This window comes from Pecten maximus, chromosome 12 (genome assembly GCF_902652985.1).
Source record: "Pecten maximus chromosome 12, xPecMax1.1, whole genome shotgun sequence".
NCBI classification, from domain to species: Eukaryota; Metazoa; Mollusca; class Bivalvia; order Pectinida; family Pectinidae; genus Pecten; species Pecten maximus.
The window spans coordinates 31,377,117-31,392,909 of record NC_047026.1 but is presented as its reverse complement, the minus strand read 5'-3'; the positions used below and the strand labels follow the sequence as shown (position 1 = coordinate 31,392,909).

General features: G+C 34.6%; 1 protein-coding gene across 1 annotated transcript in view; it reads left to right on the top strand.

Moving 5' to 3' along the window:
* The window catches only part of LOC117338985, a 39,773-nt gene that overhangs the window by 4,929 nt on the left and 19,051 nt on the right, over nucleotides 1-15,793 (top strand). The window contains exons 2-8 of the mRNA XM_033900350.1: nucleotides 5,034-5,363; nucleotides 7,132-7,165; nucleotides 8,969-9,114; nucleotides 9,557-9,610; nucleotides 12,325-12,468; nucleotides 13,480-13,593; nucleotides 15,057-15,182. Coding sequence (XP_033756241.1) covers nucleotides 5,034-5,363; nucleotides 7,132-7,165; nucleotides 8,969-9,114; nucleotides 9,557-9,610; nucleotides 12,325-12,468; nucleotides 13,480-13,593; nucleotides 15,057-15,182 — 948 coding nt within the window. The remainder of the gene's footprint in view (nucleotides 1-5,033; nucleotides 5,364-7,131; nucleotides 7,166-8,968; nucleotides 9,115-9,556; nucleotides 9,611-12,324; nucleotides 12,469-13,479; nucleotides 13,594-15,056; nucleotides 15,183-15,793) is intronic.

Genomic DNA, 15,793 nt, shown 5'->3' with positions numbered 1-15,793 from the left:
ACCATTAAATTTTCTTTTTATTACATTTCGAATGAGGCCTTAGAATGCTTTTATTATTTTCTTTCCTTAACCTGCCACTGGAATGTAGTTAAGCCAATCAGTCGAAAAGACAGCCGATCGAGTCAGCTGATCGGGATAGGTGCGCATTTTGAAATATTTGCACACTACAAAATATAGTTCCACATTTGAAAAAATTATATATAAAATAAAAAAGACACATATGTGTTTATTGATTCCTAAAACCCAATATTTCATCCACTATTTTTGTAAACAGTTTAGTTGGATATGGATACCTAATGATTATAAACGCAGTCCGTCTGATATTACTGCGCCCATGCCGAAAGCAGTTCAGGCAAAACCTTATATTTTCACGGCAAAATCTTATATATTCACTGCTCATTACTGCAGTGAAAATATCAGCTTGATAATTTTCTATATTTCACAGGTAAACGGAACTCGAAACTGGTTAAACGGAACTCGGAACTGGAGTTCCGTTTTACTTAAACGAAACTCGGAACTGGTTAAACGGAACTCGGACCCAGTTCCGTTTTTACTTAAACGGAACTCGGAAATGGTTTCTAGTTTCATTTATTTTAAACGGAACTGGGAGCAAAGACCAAGTCCGTAAAGTTTATACCTGACTTATAAGTGTCCCTACACTCATTGACATATCATTTCTTTTCAGATTATGGTCTTGTAATGAGATAAAGTACGTAGAATCTTTTCTTTAAGGAATTTGGAAACTAATTCCCAGTTCGTTTTTTTTCTTCAATGGAATATCTTAAACGGAACTCGGAACTCGGAACCAACTTCAGGCTCTAATAAAAAAAATCAATTATATTAGATGCATTCTTAATTAACCAACTAAAAATGAACCAACAAAATAATAAGATGAGATATAAAAAAGATAAAACAGTATAGCATATCTTATTGTAACATGTTTTATGAGTCTACCTGTATATGAGTATACTGTATGTACTTGGTTACAGGTACATGTGATACATGTGGACCCATGTAGAATTGGAGCCTGATAGGACTCCAGGTAAACTTGGAGTGCACTCGGAGTGCACTCCAAGTTTACCTGGAGTCCAAACGGAGTGCACTCGGAGTGCACTTTGTGTAACCTTTAGTCTACACTCAACCGTACATACACTCTCAACTCTGAATTGGCTGGTCTACAATCCACAGATATAACATAGTCTATTTCCGGCAATCTGTCAATGACGGCAGGCGTGGCATATAGTCATATCCACACAGGAAATTGGTACACCTACAGCTCCAGTCAAGAACATGTATCTGTCCACAAAGGACAGCTCAAAGTTACCCACACAGGACATATGGGAATATAGTTGCCCACACAGGACATACGGCAATGCAGTTACCAACACAGAACATATGACAATGCAGTTGCCCACACAGGTCTATATAAAGTTACATCTGCCCTCACACCATCATGGGTTGGAACTGTAACGGCATATATATGAATGTCTAACTATAATCCTTACTGCACTATGCAAATACCATAATGATCTAGTATTTGTTTGCATCGCATTTCTATCGACATGCAGATATTTATATAAACGACACATTATTTAATACCTATTCAGATGTACTCGTATATAATACTAATATTGCGAAGGAAAACGAGAGATAAACCAAATTTGCATATACATGTGTAGTTATGCATATTACATAAGAGCTAATACGATAACTAAACACATATCTGTTAAACACTAGTAAGACTAGCCAATTCTACCAAATAAGTGATGAACTACGGCAAATGCAACATTTCTAATCATAGATAATACTTTACATCAAATATCATCGTTCACTTACTTCAAATTTGAGCGTCATGAAGATTATATTTACAGACCTATGAACTGTACTCATCGGTACGCAGTACGATAAGAAAATAACACGTTTACGCTTCAGATATAAACGCAACATATGTCATATTGGGTATAAGAAACATTATTTCACCGCAAACTGTATTTTGCTCTTGCAAAACCCATGTACACCTTCAAGAACATACAAACGGTCCGCCCGTTTAACCCCACGAATGTCTCTCTCCCATTAATTACCTCGCTATGGACCCGGATCCGGAGCATCCGTATTTATGGCAAATGATAAATAATTACTAAATTTTAAATATAAATTACACATTAAAATATATAGAAATTCTACCATATTACAAAATTAATGTACAAGCAACATATTTATATCAAAATATAGTTGGGACTGTGACAAAGTCTAATTATTTAATAGCATATAAATGTGACGTTACTTTGATAATAAACTGATCTGAGATCTATAATCATAAAGGAGTTTCTGGTTCTTCCAATGCTTATCCGGTCTATTTTTTAAGATAATTACACTCGATGATAAAACAACATGTTTTGGAAGATTGTTCCATAATCTTACAATTCACAAGGCAAACAGTTCTTTCGAATATCTTGTCTAGGATATTGTGGGGATCCTTCCATTGGATGTCCTCTTATCCTTTGTCTTAGGGATTAATCTTTACACATCATAATATAATATGTTGCACAGTTATCATGCTTGTTGTTTCAAACATATCAATCCTGTTCCCTCTAACTCTTCTGTAGCTCACAAAATAGGAGTTTCCACAGTTTATCCTTTGTTAGGCCTCAGTCATATCGATATGGTTAAATTTGAAGGAAGATGAACTTTTATTAATGTTTTATTCTCATCAATGGAAAATATTGTTCGTTTAGAAAATGAAAGGATCGCCTTATATCTGCAAACATAGAATTGGCTTTCTTTACTTGTGTACATATTTGATCTTCAATAGTGTCAATTCTGTCCATAATCACTCCTATATCCCAATGTCTTCCACTTCTAATAGAGTTTTACGTCCTGTTAGGTCAAATAAAAACATAATGACATATATGTCCCTCTCATTTTTGTTCCATATACGCATGATTATAATGTCGTGTTTTTTTTTCAAAACACCGGGAAATATTTTCAGTGTTTCGAACATGTTATGACAAAAATGTGCTATAAATAGCAAATTTAGACAAAATTATTATTTACTAGAAGTTTGGAATTGAATTGTGTAAAACATCAGGTAAAGCTCAGGTAAATATACCGATGAAAAAGACAGCTTACATTATATGAAAAGTATATGATTCTCTTCCTATTGTTACTTCAAACAACACCTGCCTATTTTTGAAGAAAATTGTTGGCGTTCAGAGAACATCCCATCATAAACAATATCGCTCCAAGCACTGTTCCTTGAGGTATTCCAGATGTTACGTTTGTCCATTTTGAGTTTTCTCTGTTCAGTGAGACGTGTCGTTGCTTGTTAGTATAAATAAGACTGGACATCCAGTTAATGACATAATGTAGAACATAATGTAGAACAATATTGTGGAAATGCATGTACACTTTATATAGTCAACCACAAGTTCGGTCCAGTCATCTAAGACTTTGAAAAGTTATGATGTTTTGAATATTATACTAAATTTTAATAATGTTCTTTATTGTTATAAGCACTTTTTTCGTGGGATACTGCTGCCACAGTCTGAGTTGCATGATAATTTATACAGTAGTATGAATTGGGGAACATTTTTCATAAGATAACCACGAAATATTAAAATTGTTTTACAATATTTTCTTTGATTGTTGTTTAGATATGAGTTTCTTTGATGACAATTGAACAACATCACATTCAAACATAATCATAATTTGGAAATCGTTCTTTCAAAGGTGCAATATCGGCTGAAAATGGGTAACTGTTATGGATTAAAAGGAAGAACTGACTGTTGAATATTTTCCTGTATAAAATCCTCTTAAATGCCTTATTGCATTTGCATTGTTGCAATAATTACAATACCTTTCCTAGTCCGAATGAATACAACCGTTTTAATGTACTACTAAGTGTGGATCCGCCCCTAGCAGTATTAAAGCGGACAGATAGTCGTCCAATGTCTTCCCGTGCTAATTTTCTCTATATCTAGAATAATATCAATAATATCAAAATAAAGAATAGCCATACTTCTATGCCGTTTCTAAAGGTTTAGTGGCTGCAGCGAGAAGCCTATTTTCCTTCAGAAATTTTACCTGCAAGCAGTCTTACGTTCGATTGGTTTTTATTTTTCAAGGGAGAGTGTTTTATAATCCATCAAATAACGAACTGTCAATATTACCATTGATAGGTTGGTATAAAAGGCGAAAAGTAATTAATTTGTTATTGTTAACTCAATCGCCTTAAGGTGACAGCAGATATTTAAATCAAATTAAGAAAAAAGGTATCGATTGGTTGCAGCTTATGATAGCGTCTTTTGGTTCTTAAATGCTCATTTCGATAAACGAGAGAAAAATATGAATATTTGTATAAAGAACCCTTCAAAATTCATAAAGAGAATAACACCAGGTTCTCCGGTAGGGTAAGCGATGGACTCCGCCATACAAATCTAGGTCAAATCCGGATTATATCACATTCTCAATAGGATAACTAGTGCTGTGATAACGGAAACACTCGGCATATCTACAAGCATCGAACACGTCTGACTCCATAGCTTAATTACACAGGCAAAAATCCTACATGTGAATTTCACATGGCAAAATTAACGGGAATTTCACATGGTCAAAAATCATGTGAATTTCACGTGAATTTCATGTGAATTTTATATGATAAAATTTCACGTGAATTTTATTTGAAGGAATTTTGTCTGTGTACAAGGAATTGAAATATTTCCGAATCAGATAATGGTGTCGATCATAAAGGCACGGACATGATCAGCCTGCATCTCCAGTAAGCTTTCATATTACCACAGGGAATGAAATACAGTTGAGGATTTCTCTTTATATTTTATCAAGGCGTTTTCAATAATTGTGATGCCAACCATATTGAGACACGTCACTCGTAACGCGGTCAAAGTGTCTGTAATAACTACTCACGATTTACACGTTGCTTCTGTAAGAAGCCTTAAGTAGATTAATGGGAATGAAGTACGAATCAATGTTTATGATAGTTTCATCAAGTATATAAAAACTATGTTTGTTTTCAGTGTCCTATTTTCTAAACACAAGTTCCACAACGTTTAAAGCATTCCAAACAATAACTTTAAGCTGCCGGGCCCCGATCGACGTGCGTCTTTCCTGGTTCTTCCGTCATGCTAGATCCTATTTCGTCAGGGAGCTCGCCTACGATTTAAGTCTATCCATGGACTTTTTCGAACGTTTTAAAGATAGATATACGGTGAAAGAGACGAGAAGTGACGACTATGTGATCAGCGTCCTGGAGGTCAGATCTGCGTTACCCGGGGACCGGGGCTGGTACAGCTGCGTAGATTATGACAAAAAACTCAACAGTACAACTTTTGTCGAGTTCGAGTACGGTAAGTAATCAGATTCAACGCTATTGTACAATGTACTGTGGCGAGCCTGCAAACAATAAGCGGTTGTACGCGATGGCTTTGGTGTGAGAAAATAAAACAGTAATAGTTACGTCTATTTTGTAATAGTAAGTTAAAAAGTAAGACATCACTACCTTCAAATTTGTCGATTACGTACCATTATGTACATTGTAATTAACAATCCATGGAATTAGTGATAATCATACAGATCATGAATAACAAGAAGTTTGTTATTCCTAAAGATCATGTTGGCTCAAAGATTCGGCGATTCCTGCCGATCGTGTAATGTTACAATATCGTATAATGTTTGAAAGTCCCATGGATAAGGTACCGTTTTTGTCTTGGACGTCCTCTTTGTGTGGCTGAAAGGGGATTTGACATTGACATATTCTGAATTTCAAGGTTGTACAGCCATCTTTGTCAGTTTGTTCAACATAGATAAGTATAATTCTAAGGTCTTTTGATCAGTATTAAATAGATCTACAGCAATAGTGCCACTGATGTTGCAAGAAATATGAACTGTTCTTTGTCTAATTATTACTATTATTATTTACTATTCCACATGATATTGACATTTAGTCAATAACGGAGCGATTGTCAGGTTAAGTGTCTAAGCGCCGTGTTTTGCTGTGTAACGTTGAGGGTGGATGATATATACGAGTGCAAATACATTCTATTCACGTCATAAATTACTGTGTAGATACATAGTATGATTAAAGAGTAGCTGTTACAACTATTTACTGTCTGTATTTGATACTTAACAGTCTAGATAAAATCAATGTTTTGGCGTGTAGATACAAAAAACACAAGTTAAAATCAATATATGATCGTGTGTATTTGATATGGTTTGGTAACTGGTTTGACATAAAGGAAGACCAAGTACCATGGTGGCAGGCCACAGTAGGATAGCCTGGCCATGGGGGATTGGTTTTGTCAAGCAAATATCTCCCGTGTTGTCGTATGAATAAAACGTTTAGCTTTGCCTACAGCAAAAAATGTAATGTAGAAACAAGGACTGGTAACAGAAAAAAACTTAATGATGAACATATGTCTAAACACGATGAAATAGGAAATGCAGTAACGTAACTCATAATTGAGACGGATCTGCCTTAGTTGGATATGTGTTCTTCGTCCTAGTTTGTGTTCTCAATTTTTGTGTCAATTGACTTTAGTTAAAAAGTTGATAGCGTTGCGTGATGACCTTCTTTTTCTTAATGTGATTTAAACACATTCCTCATAAACATGTAGTCAGTTTAAATATAAAAAAATCAGATTTGCTCAATGTATTTATGACACTGAGTCACAAATTAACAAACAAACACAGAGTTTTGTTACAGTAGGATTACTGCTGCTAATGATAAACATATATATTAAGTTAAACATACGTTTATAACTGATACGTGTTGAGAATATATAACATTTGTGTAAATATATCTCTCAATTATACATGTTATTAATAAATAAAGCAAATCTAAATATCAAACATCAAAATCATACTTTCGCTAATCTATGATACACTCCTGTACAACTGATGAAGGTTATCGTAGAATATCATGAAGGAGAGGACAAAGATAATACATTGTAAATAAAATAAAATAAATCAACAATCGATCTGAGATAGAAAAAATATTATATCTATACTGAAACGAGACAATCATGCCATTTTGTACATCTAAGTAATACTCCTATGTCGATATTGTGTCATATCCATACGTGTGTTGTGTCAAGTTTTACATTATTTCTGTTGCAGATACCTGTAGAGACAAGGGCGTTTATTTAGAAGAGTAAGTATTTTCCATTATCAACGTTAGCAGAGCGGAAAGCATTTAAGTATTGTAAAATATCAGCAGTATAGCGAGTATTATTTAGGTAACAATTATACTATATCATTGATTTTAGATCATTTTTACACATGTTAACGTGATGTTTTGATTAATTGTAAATTAATTTGTCAATTAGCTTTGCAAAAACTACTTTGTTTTTATTTTATCAACTGATTATTATATATAACAAAATATTAAACATTATTGGTGTATCCTTTCGGTATGCTAATATCAACAGACTTTCTTGTAATATATACAGTTGATCAAGTGCTACATATATTAATATTTGTTCTAATAAAAGTCGAGTAGAACTTCGCTGTGTCAAAGTTTTTGGGTTTATGGGAATCTAAGAGCCAGGCCCAGCATTCGCGGTTACAGAGTATATCTTAAAATATAATTTCAATTGTAGGAACTGAATTATATTTACAAAAATGTACTTTGAGTAAAGTTTATTCGTGTAATCAGAGATCAAGTTACCGAAGTTTGATTTATATGAATCATAATATTGATTTGCATCATTGGAAAACGAGGTACTAGGTTCACAGATATGTTGGCAATATCTACTGTTGCAATGATCAGGTAGGGAAGTTCAACATTCATCTGTTTGTTTTGTTTTTAAACTTAGTGAACCAACACTTTTATATCCAGTGTGCGATGGTGTGGACAGTGTACTTTTTATCATACCGATATGTTTTGATAAAACTAAAATATGTGTTTATATTTTGAAATAAACTTGTTACATTGCGGTGCCGGTTTACAATTTACTGAACTTTTTTCTGTATGTGGAATAAGTAAAGAGGTTATTGTTGTGTTGATACATATAGATGTTGGCTACACTCGAATAGTATCTGCTGTTTTGTTTTCAGGGTCATGCTTCCAGCTTACTGAATAAAATTTACAGTTTTTTGCAATATTTATGAAACAACACACTAGTTTTAAATTACCCAGCTATTTAGCTAATTAGCTTCAATGTCCAATTACGTAATGATAGAAGATGAACATCTAAATTCCAAACGATTACATATCAGAAATTAATAGCAAAAGCCTGTTTTTTTTTGTTCAGTATAATTGATAATGTCCAATTACGAAATGATAGAAAATGAACCTAAATTCCAAACGATTACATATCAGAAATTAATAGCAATAGCCTGTTTTGTTCAGTATAATTGATAATTGACATTTGAAGTCGCTAATAGGATGTCGTTTATATCATTATTTGGTTCCTAATAGTACATCTAAACACTATTTGTAAACAATCTATCTATCAATCTGTCTATAATATGATTCATACATAATTTAACTGATTTATATCAAATTGTAATTTAGTGATGGCTGATATTTTGCTTATGTATACAAATGCTACATTGGGTTACGAAATAAGTTTCAAAATTAGTCTGATAATATTTACACATTCCTGTTGTGTGTAGATTACATAAACCAACGAAAATGAATGACTGCATTTATAGGACTGTCAACGCTGATTACTTGGTCATGAATAGTTGTGGACCCCGGGGTAGCCATCGGTGTCTGCATTCTACTTTAAAACTGTTAATGTAAACTTTACTCATCTTGATTTTACAACAATTGCGAAACAAGTTTTGGAATATGTGCCCAAAATCATGAGATTTAGATTATACGTCTCCCACCAGATTCTATATAAATGAAATAAAGGAGTCTGACTTAAATAAAACCATCATGCCGGTTTCATCTCACAAAACACTAAAGACAATAACAAAGTAATCCGCATTTGCTGTTTACTCGTAGGTTTGGTTGTATTGAGTTTATCAATGAGGATGAGTGTATGGACAAAAACGGATCTCTGGCTGTTATCCACACAAGTCGTAAGGATAAGTGGATATTTGATTTAGCCTTTCACGTCGACAAAGCTATGGTAGATGAGGTGAAGCTCGGTGAGTTATCTACTTTGTATTTGGTCGACAATCATGAATCGATGGCTGAGAGCTGGGTGTTATCGATAATATCTATTTGGTCCTGTGTTTGTATTCATCAAGTCTTAATTATACAAACAAAGACAACATCACCTATTCTGCTCTATGTATTAATATTACTTTTGTGTAACGGATAACTCCATCGGTGGTAAACATTCCTTGGATCAGACATATTGTATACAAATGTACTCGGTAATACCCCAGTAGGGAATATATTGTATCGATTAATCAAAACTCTGATTAGATCAACGAGTCGACCACAAAGTTTTCCATCGAAACGAATCCTTAATCCTATCTTTTTTTTAAACCAGAATTATTCTTTTCAGAATTCATAGCAAAAGATTAAGTATAGTTCTAAAACCTGACAGAAATATGACATTGACAATGCGTTTTTATTTGACAGGTTTGACTCTATCTGCCAATACTATGTTATGGAAAGACTTTACGTGGAGTGATGGTACATCCCTAACGTTTGTCGATTGGTATTAAATCTTTTACATTAGTCACTACTATATAAGTGTTCATTGGCCCGAGTTGATAATATAGAAAATTACATTCCTCTTTACCAACGTCTATTGTATTGCTAATTCGACGTATTTTCCCCATTGTTAACTTACTGACAGCCTAAGTAGTCAACCTAATTCAAAAAGTAAATGTTAATATATAATAAATGGTTTTCAGCTTATATTTTTAATTCAGAGGAGTCGTCATTACGTTAATTTTCATCAAAAAATACTTGCATGCTACTTCTGCTAGAAGAAAAGCAAATAGTAATTAGAACAAAGTTCATGAAAATCTGAGATGCACCAGAAGGAAATATCTCTTTACATCAACACGTGGAATGGAGGAAGGTCACGAAATATCTTCTCATATAGATACAACTCAGTACTAATCTAAACAAAGTGCTTATATGTACCAATAGCTGACGAACATCACTGCGCAACTATTCACTGGTTTAATACGTTGAATGAAATACAAACAAGTACTTAGTTATTACATTAAAACATTCAGTGTAACATAGTGACTTCATACATTGTCTTCGAAGACAATGAAACATTTGGTGAAAAACCAATATTTAGTATGATACATAAATCAATTGTCCCTTTCGTAGAACAAAAGTTGTTTAGGTCAACGCGGATATAGGCATAGTTACTGTACAAAATACACAGTCATACAGACACCCCCCCCCCCCCCCCCCCCCCCCCCCCCCCCCCGCGCGCTTCCGTTTCCGTCTGTCCTATCGTCCTATAAATATATATAAAGCCAAAATACATTGTTCGTTGTTTGATTTATGTTCTATATGAATCATTAAGGTTTGGTCATTCGCGATCTGCGACAGCATGTAAAAGGTGTTTGGAAGAGGATGTTCCTTTAGCGCTCGGGATCAAATTCCATATGGACACTGAAAGGGTGTGGCAATGGATAAATACACAGCACGTCGCTTGCGAGTGGCAAACACAGCAAAATGTTGCAGGTATGGTGTTGTTACATAAGAATACTTTCTGCTTGGCACGAAGTCTTAAGTCAAGGTCAAATTGGAAATACTTGTGGTACTCAGTGGTATGCAGATTTTCACGACCTTCAAAGAATTTTTTGTTTATTAATTGTATTGATCCACACATTCAGAACGACGCTTCTATAAAAATAAAGCATTTTACATTCCCATTAAAAAACTTTCATATATTGAGAATTATGTTTTTCAAGAAAGGCAAATGACTTTACCAGTACCGTGATTGTGCAAGAGGGCAATACACCGGGGATGAAATCTTGACAAATTAATTTACTTTTGAGACAGGATCTAACAAGTGATCTCTGACATTCCCATGTGAACAAACTGCGACCCTCTGTTAACCGTCTTATTTTTGTGTTCATACCAGTCTGATTACATTGAGTAGCTTTTCAATACAGGTAGCATAGACCTTGCAAATGCCTATATCACTTACCTGTAGATATGTCAGATTAGTTGTCTTTAAGTAAAAAAAAATATAAGCCATGTTAATCGGACAAACCCTAATGAAATAGACAGCAAGGACACGAAAGACTATTCAACATTGCCTCGAGCATTACTTACAACGTAACCATCTGGGACAACTAGGTTTTTAGTCTGTAGCTGTAGCTGTCAAACTCTCAATTGTTGTGAAAGGTAATAAAGCGTCATATGCGTCTTTTATGCAACCCTTTATGATAAACGTAATGATTTTAATTCAAAAACATTCATTTACAATTTCTAGATAGCAACAGCCCTGCTTTCTCTTCCTACGGTCTTGACTTATCCAGTTGTTTAAATTTTAAGGCTCTGTTCCTACCATCACGATTACCGTGATAGATGTCGATTTTTGACGGACTAAAACTAAAAACAGGATTTTGATTGGTGTAGAATGATAACGACCATTGTAAAGTCTACCAGTATCATATTCAATTTCTGCGATGTGAAGTCGGGCGTGTCTCTTGTCAGTTGGTTCTATTGCAGACAATCTGATTATCATTTTGAGGATATTACCGAACCCAAATATATCACAGATATGTATCGCGGATGTCGTCAATGCAATCCAATTAAAATCCAGATGGTAAATCGCACTAAGTTACATTAACATCTAACAACATCCCGTAAGAGGTCAAGTTCTGTTGCCCTTTGAGATATGTGTATTTCACTTTCAGGGCGATGTCATTGAAGCAAACCGTATCGTCAGAACATGCATCTGAAGCAAACCATTTCGACACAGCATATATATACCTATATGCATGGTGGGACGAAATGACTTGAAACAAATTGACAGATTATGTAAGCTATGCACTCTAGTCATGCTAATTCGCACAAAAAAAATCACTTCGAAGTTTCTGGAGGTAGTCATTTGATTGGCTTATCCAAAAGGTCACCCGGACATGACCTCTTATGGGATGTTGTTAGATGCTCATGTAACTTAGTGAGAATGACCGTCAAGATTTTAATTAGATGGTCTTCAATGAAGCAAAAAACGCACGTCTTTCCAGAATATCAAGTCTAGTTCTGCTCGTACCTTCCCGGAGGTCTCCATGGAAATATATAGTTTGCTCATATTCTAGCGTTGTTGTCATCAGAGTAGGATTTCTTGTTATACATATTATCTGTTTGCTATTGTATTTGACCATTTTATTAATAGTTGTATTAAGATAAATACGACTATTTCACAGGGATTATTATCGTTCCCGGAAACACTACATATGATGGAGACAAAGAGTTGTTCCGATGTACGGAGTCCGGAGAGTACATATCTAGCGAGTTTGTGTGTGATACGCTCCGCGATTGTTGGGACCAGTCAGACGAAGATAACTGTGGTATGCCGTCCTCTTTTAAAAACATCCCTGGCCAGTGTCGTAAATGGTGAAATGTGATATCATTATGGATTTTTTTATTAATATTCCATGACGTACTGATAGTTGAACAAAATTGTCAATGATATTTACGGAATATTCCATGGCCTGCTGATGATAATAAGTAGTTTATGATCGAAAGTTGTTTAACGATCATTTCATTACCATCGCTATTTCAATTAGAGTCAAAAGTAATAAGGGAACCAATTAAGTGATAATAGCTTTTTATTCCTCTCATATGTATCTTGTTAAACCTCTGTTGTGAGTATCGATGATAAACATTTTACATTTTTCACATTGTTGTGGAAGCATGATGGCAGAAAAATCACTATCGCCAGAACAAAGTGAAAAAAGTAAATAATTCTTAAAAAACCCAGTTTGTGGCAGCGAGTGAGCGCCATTCTAATTAACGAGCTGCATATTGTCCTCTTTTTTTTGTAGACAATATTCTGATAACTTTTGTCGCATATGCTCATTATATTTTTCTAAAATGGAGAGTTTCACATTTGTTGTTAGGAAATGGCCATTTCAACATAACGCAAAAAACAAGGTAAAAGATACAGCTAAATAGCGGCAAAAATAAATGACACCTTTTCGCGGCGACTAAGCATTTGGACTAAACTTAAAATTGGTTGTGCTCCCGATTTCATGGCAACAATGCGACAAATCCAAATTTGCCCTATTCAGCCAACATCAATAGTATAGGCATTAGTCCTATTTCTGTGCAGCTGACGTAGCCGGGTATACTTTTGCTTATTATCCAGAAGAATGTCGATATACTGGCTTTGTTGTATATTTAGTGTTATTGAATTGGTACATATCTTTTGCAGAATAAGATAACTGTATCGATGTGGATTTATCGTGCTTTAATGAAGAACACATTTACATTATATATCCTTAATTGACAACATCAGTTTAAAGATACATGTTATACTGCGGCCCTTCTTTATACAGAGAGTTGATTTTTTCCTACAGGACCAGAGTGTTCCGGGACGAGTTTCCAGTGCAACTGTGGAGGCTGTGTATCGGCTTCCAATGTGTGTGACTTTTACAAAGACTGTGCTGATGGGTCGGACGAGGACAACTGTAGTATGTCACATTCCTAGACTTTTATCATGTCATATTTGTATATGGTAAACAATGATGATGTACAAAATAAATGTAACAATCAACCCTCTCTGTAATAGTCTACCATCTCCGTAAAAATCAAACCTATCTGTAATAGCCTACCATCTCTGTAATAGTCTATCATCTCTGTAATAGTCTACCATCTCTGTAATAGTCTATCATCTCTGTAATAATCAAACGTCTCTGTAATAGTCTACCATCTCTGTAATAATCAACCCTATCTGTAATAGTCTACCCTCTCTGTAATAGTCTACCATCTCCGTAAAAATCAAACCTATCTGTAATAGTCTACCATCTCTGTAATAGTCTATCATCTCTGTAATAATCAAACGTCTCTGTAATAGTCTACCATCTCTGTAATAATCAACCCTATCTGTAATAGTCTACCCTCTCTGTAATAGTCTAACTCTCTGAGACAGTCTACTCTCTCTGTAATAGTCTACCATCTCTGTAATAGTCTACCCTCTCTGTAATAGTCTACTCTCTCTGTAATAGTCTACCATCTCTGTAATAGTCTACCATCTCTGTAATAGTCTACCATCTCTGTAATAGTCTACCATCTCTGTAATAATCAAACGTCTCTGTAATAATCAACCCTATCTGTAATAGTCTACCCTCTCTGTAATAGTCTACCTCTCTGAGACAGTCTACTCTCTCTGTAATAGTCTACCATCTCTGTAATAGTCTACCCTCTCTGTAATAGTCTACCCTCTCTGTAATAGTCTACCCTCTCTGAGACAGTCTACCCTCTCTGTAATAGTCTACCATCTCTGTAATAGTCTACCATATCTGTAATAGTCAACCCTATCTGTAATAGTCTACCATCTCTGTAATAGTCTACCATCTCTGTAATAGTCTACCATCTCTGTAATAGTCTACCATCTCTGTAATAGTCTACCATCTCTGTAATAATCAACCCTATCTGTAATAGTCTACCCTCTCTGTAATAGTCTACCTCTCTGAGACAGTCTACCCTCTCTGTAATAGTCTACCATCTCTGTAATAGTCTACCATCTCTGTAATAATATACCCTCTCTGTAATAGTCTACCATCTCTGTAATAGTCTACCATCTCTGTAATAATATACCCTCTCTGTAATAGTCTACCATCTCCGTAATAGTCTACCATCTCTGAGACAGTCTACGATCTCTCTAACAATCTACCATCTCTGCAATGGTTTATCATCTCTGTAAAAGTCTACCATATCTGAGACAGTCTACCATCTCTCTAACAATCTACCATCTCTGCAATGGTTTATCATCTCTGTAACATTCAGCAATCTCTGTATTAATCTAATCTTTCTAATACAGTCTACCCTCTGTGTAATAGTGTTCCATCTATGTATTAATCTAATCTTTCTAATACAGTCTACCCTCTGTGTAATAGTGTTCCATCTATGTATTAATCTAATCTGTCTAATACAGTCTACCCTCTGTGCGGTGCCGACCACTGGCAGTGCAATAACAGGCAGTGCATACCGCCGTATGATGTTTGTGACGGAGAAATTGAATGTGCTGATGGCAGTGACGAGGCTGATACTCTTTGTAAAGGTAGGTTTACTTTTCAGTCAAAGTAGAGAAGCTTCCATGTACATATTGACGTCCGATTACCATGCTATTAGATGAGTTTATTTTTCAACATACCTTTTACTCATAATAGTATCTATAAACGATTATTCAATAGTATTTTTTCGATAGACTATTACATTTAAAACGAATAAAAGATTTAGCTTTTAAATATCCATATGAAGACGTTTAAATTTGATATTGATAATTACAGAATGGTTAAATATTCATATGTAACTTTACATTATCTCAATAATTAATTTAGATTTCAAATGGGAAAAACATTCATGCAATCCGTCTTACATTAATTTCAAAATATATTATTTTAACGTCTTGTTGTTTTAACATTTAAAGACAACAATATATCTGGAATACCAGTGTAAGTATCGAATGACAATGATCATCCTCGTTTGTAAGCCGTTATTCTTACCATATTTCTTCTTGTCTTTGGTATCTTATAATATATAATGACAAAAATAATTGTTCAAGGATAATTCAAACCCATGTTCTTTTGGTCACTTCAATTGCAACCGATCCCAATACAAAATCGTAGATGTTGATGAGACGTTAAACAATACAAACCAAACAAAACCAAC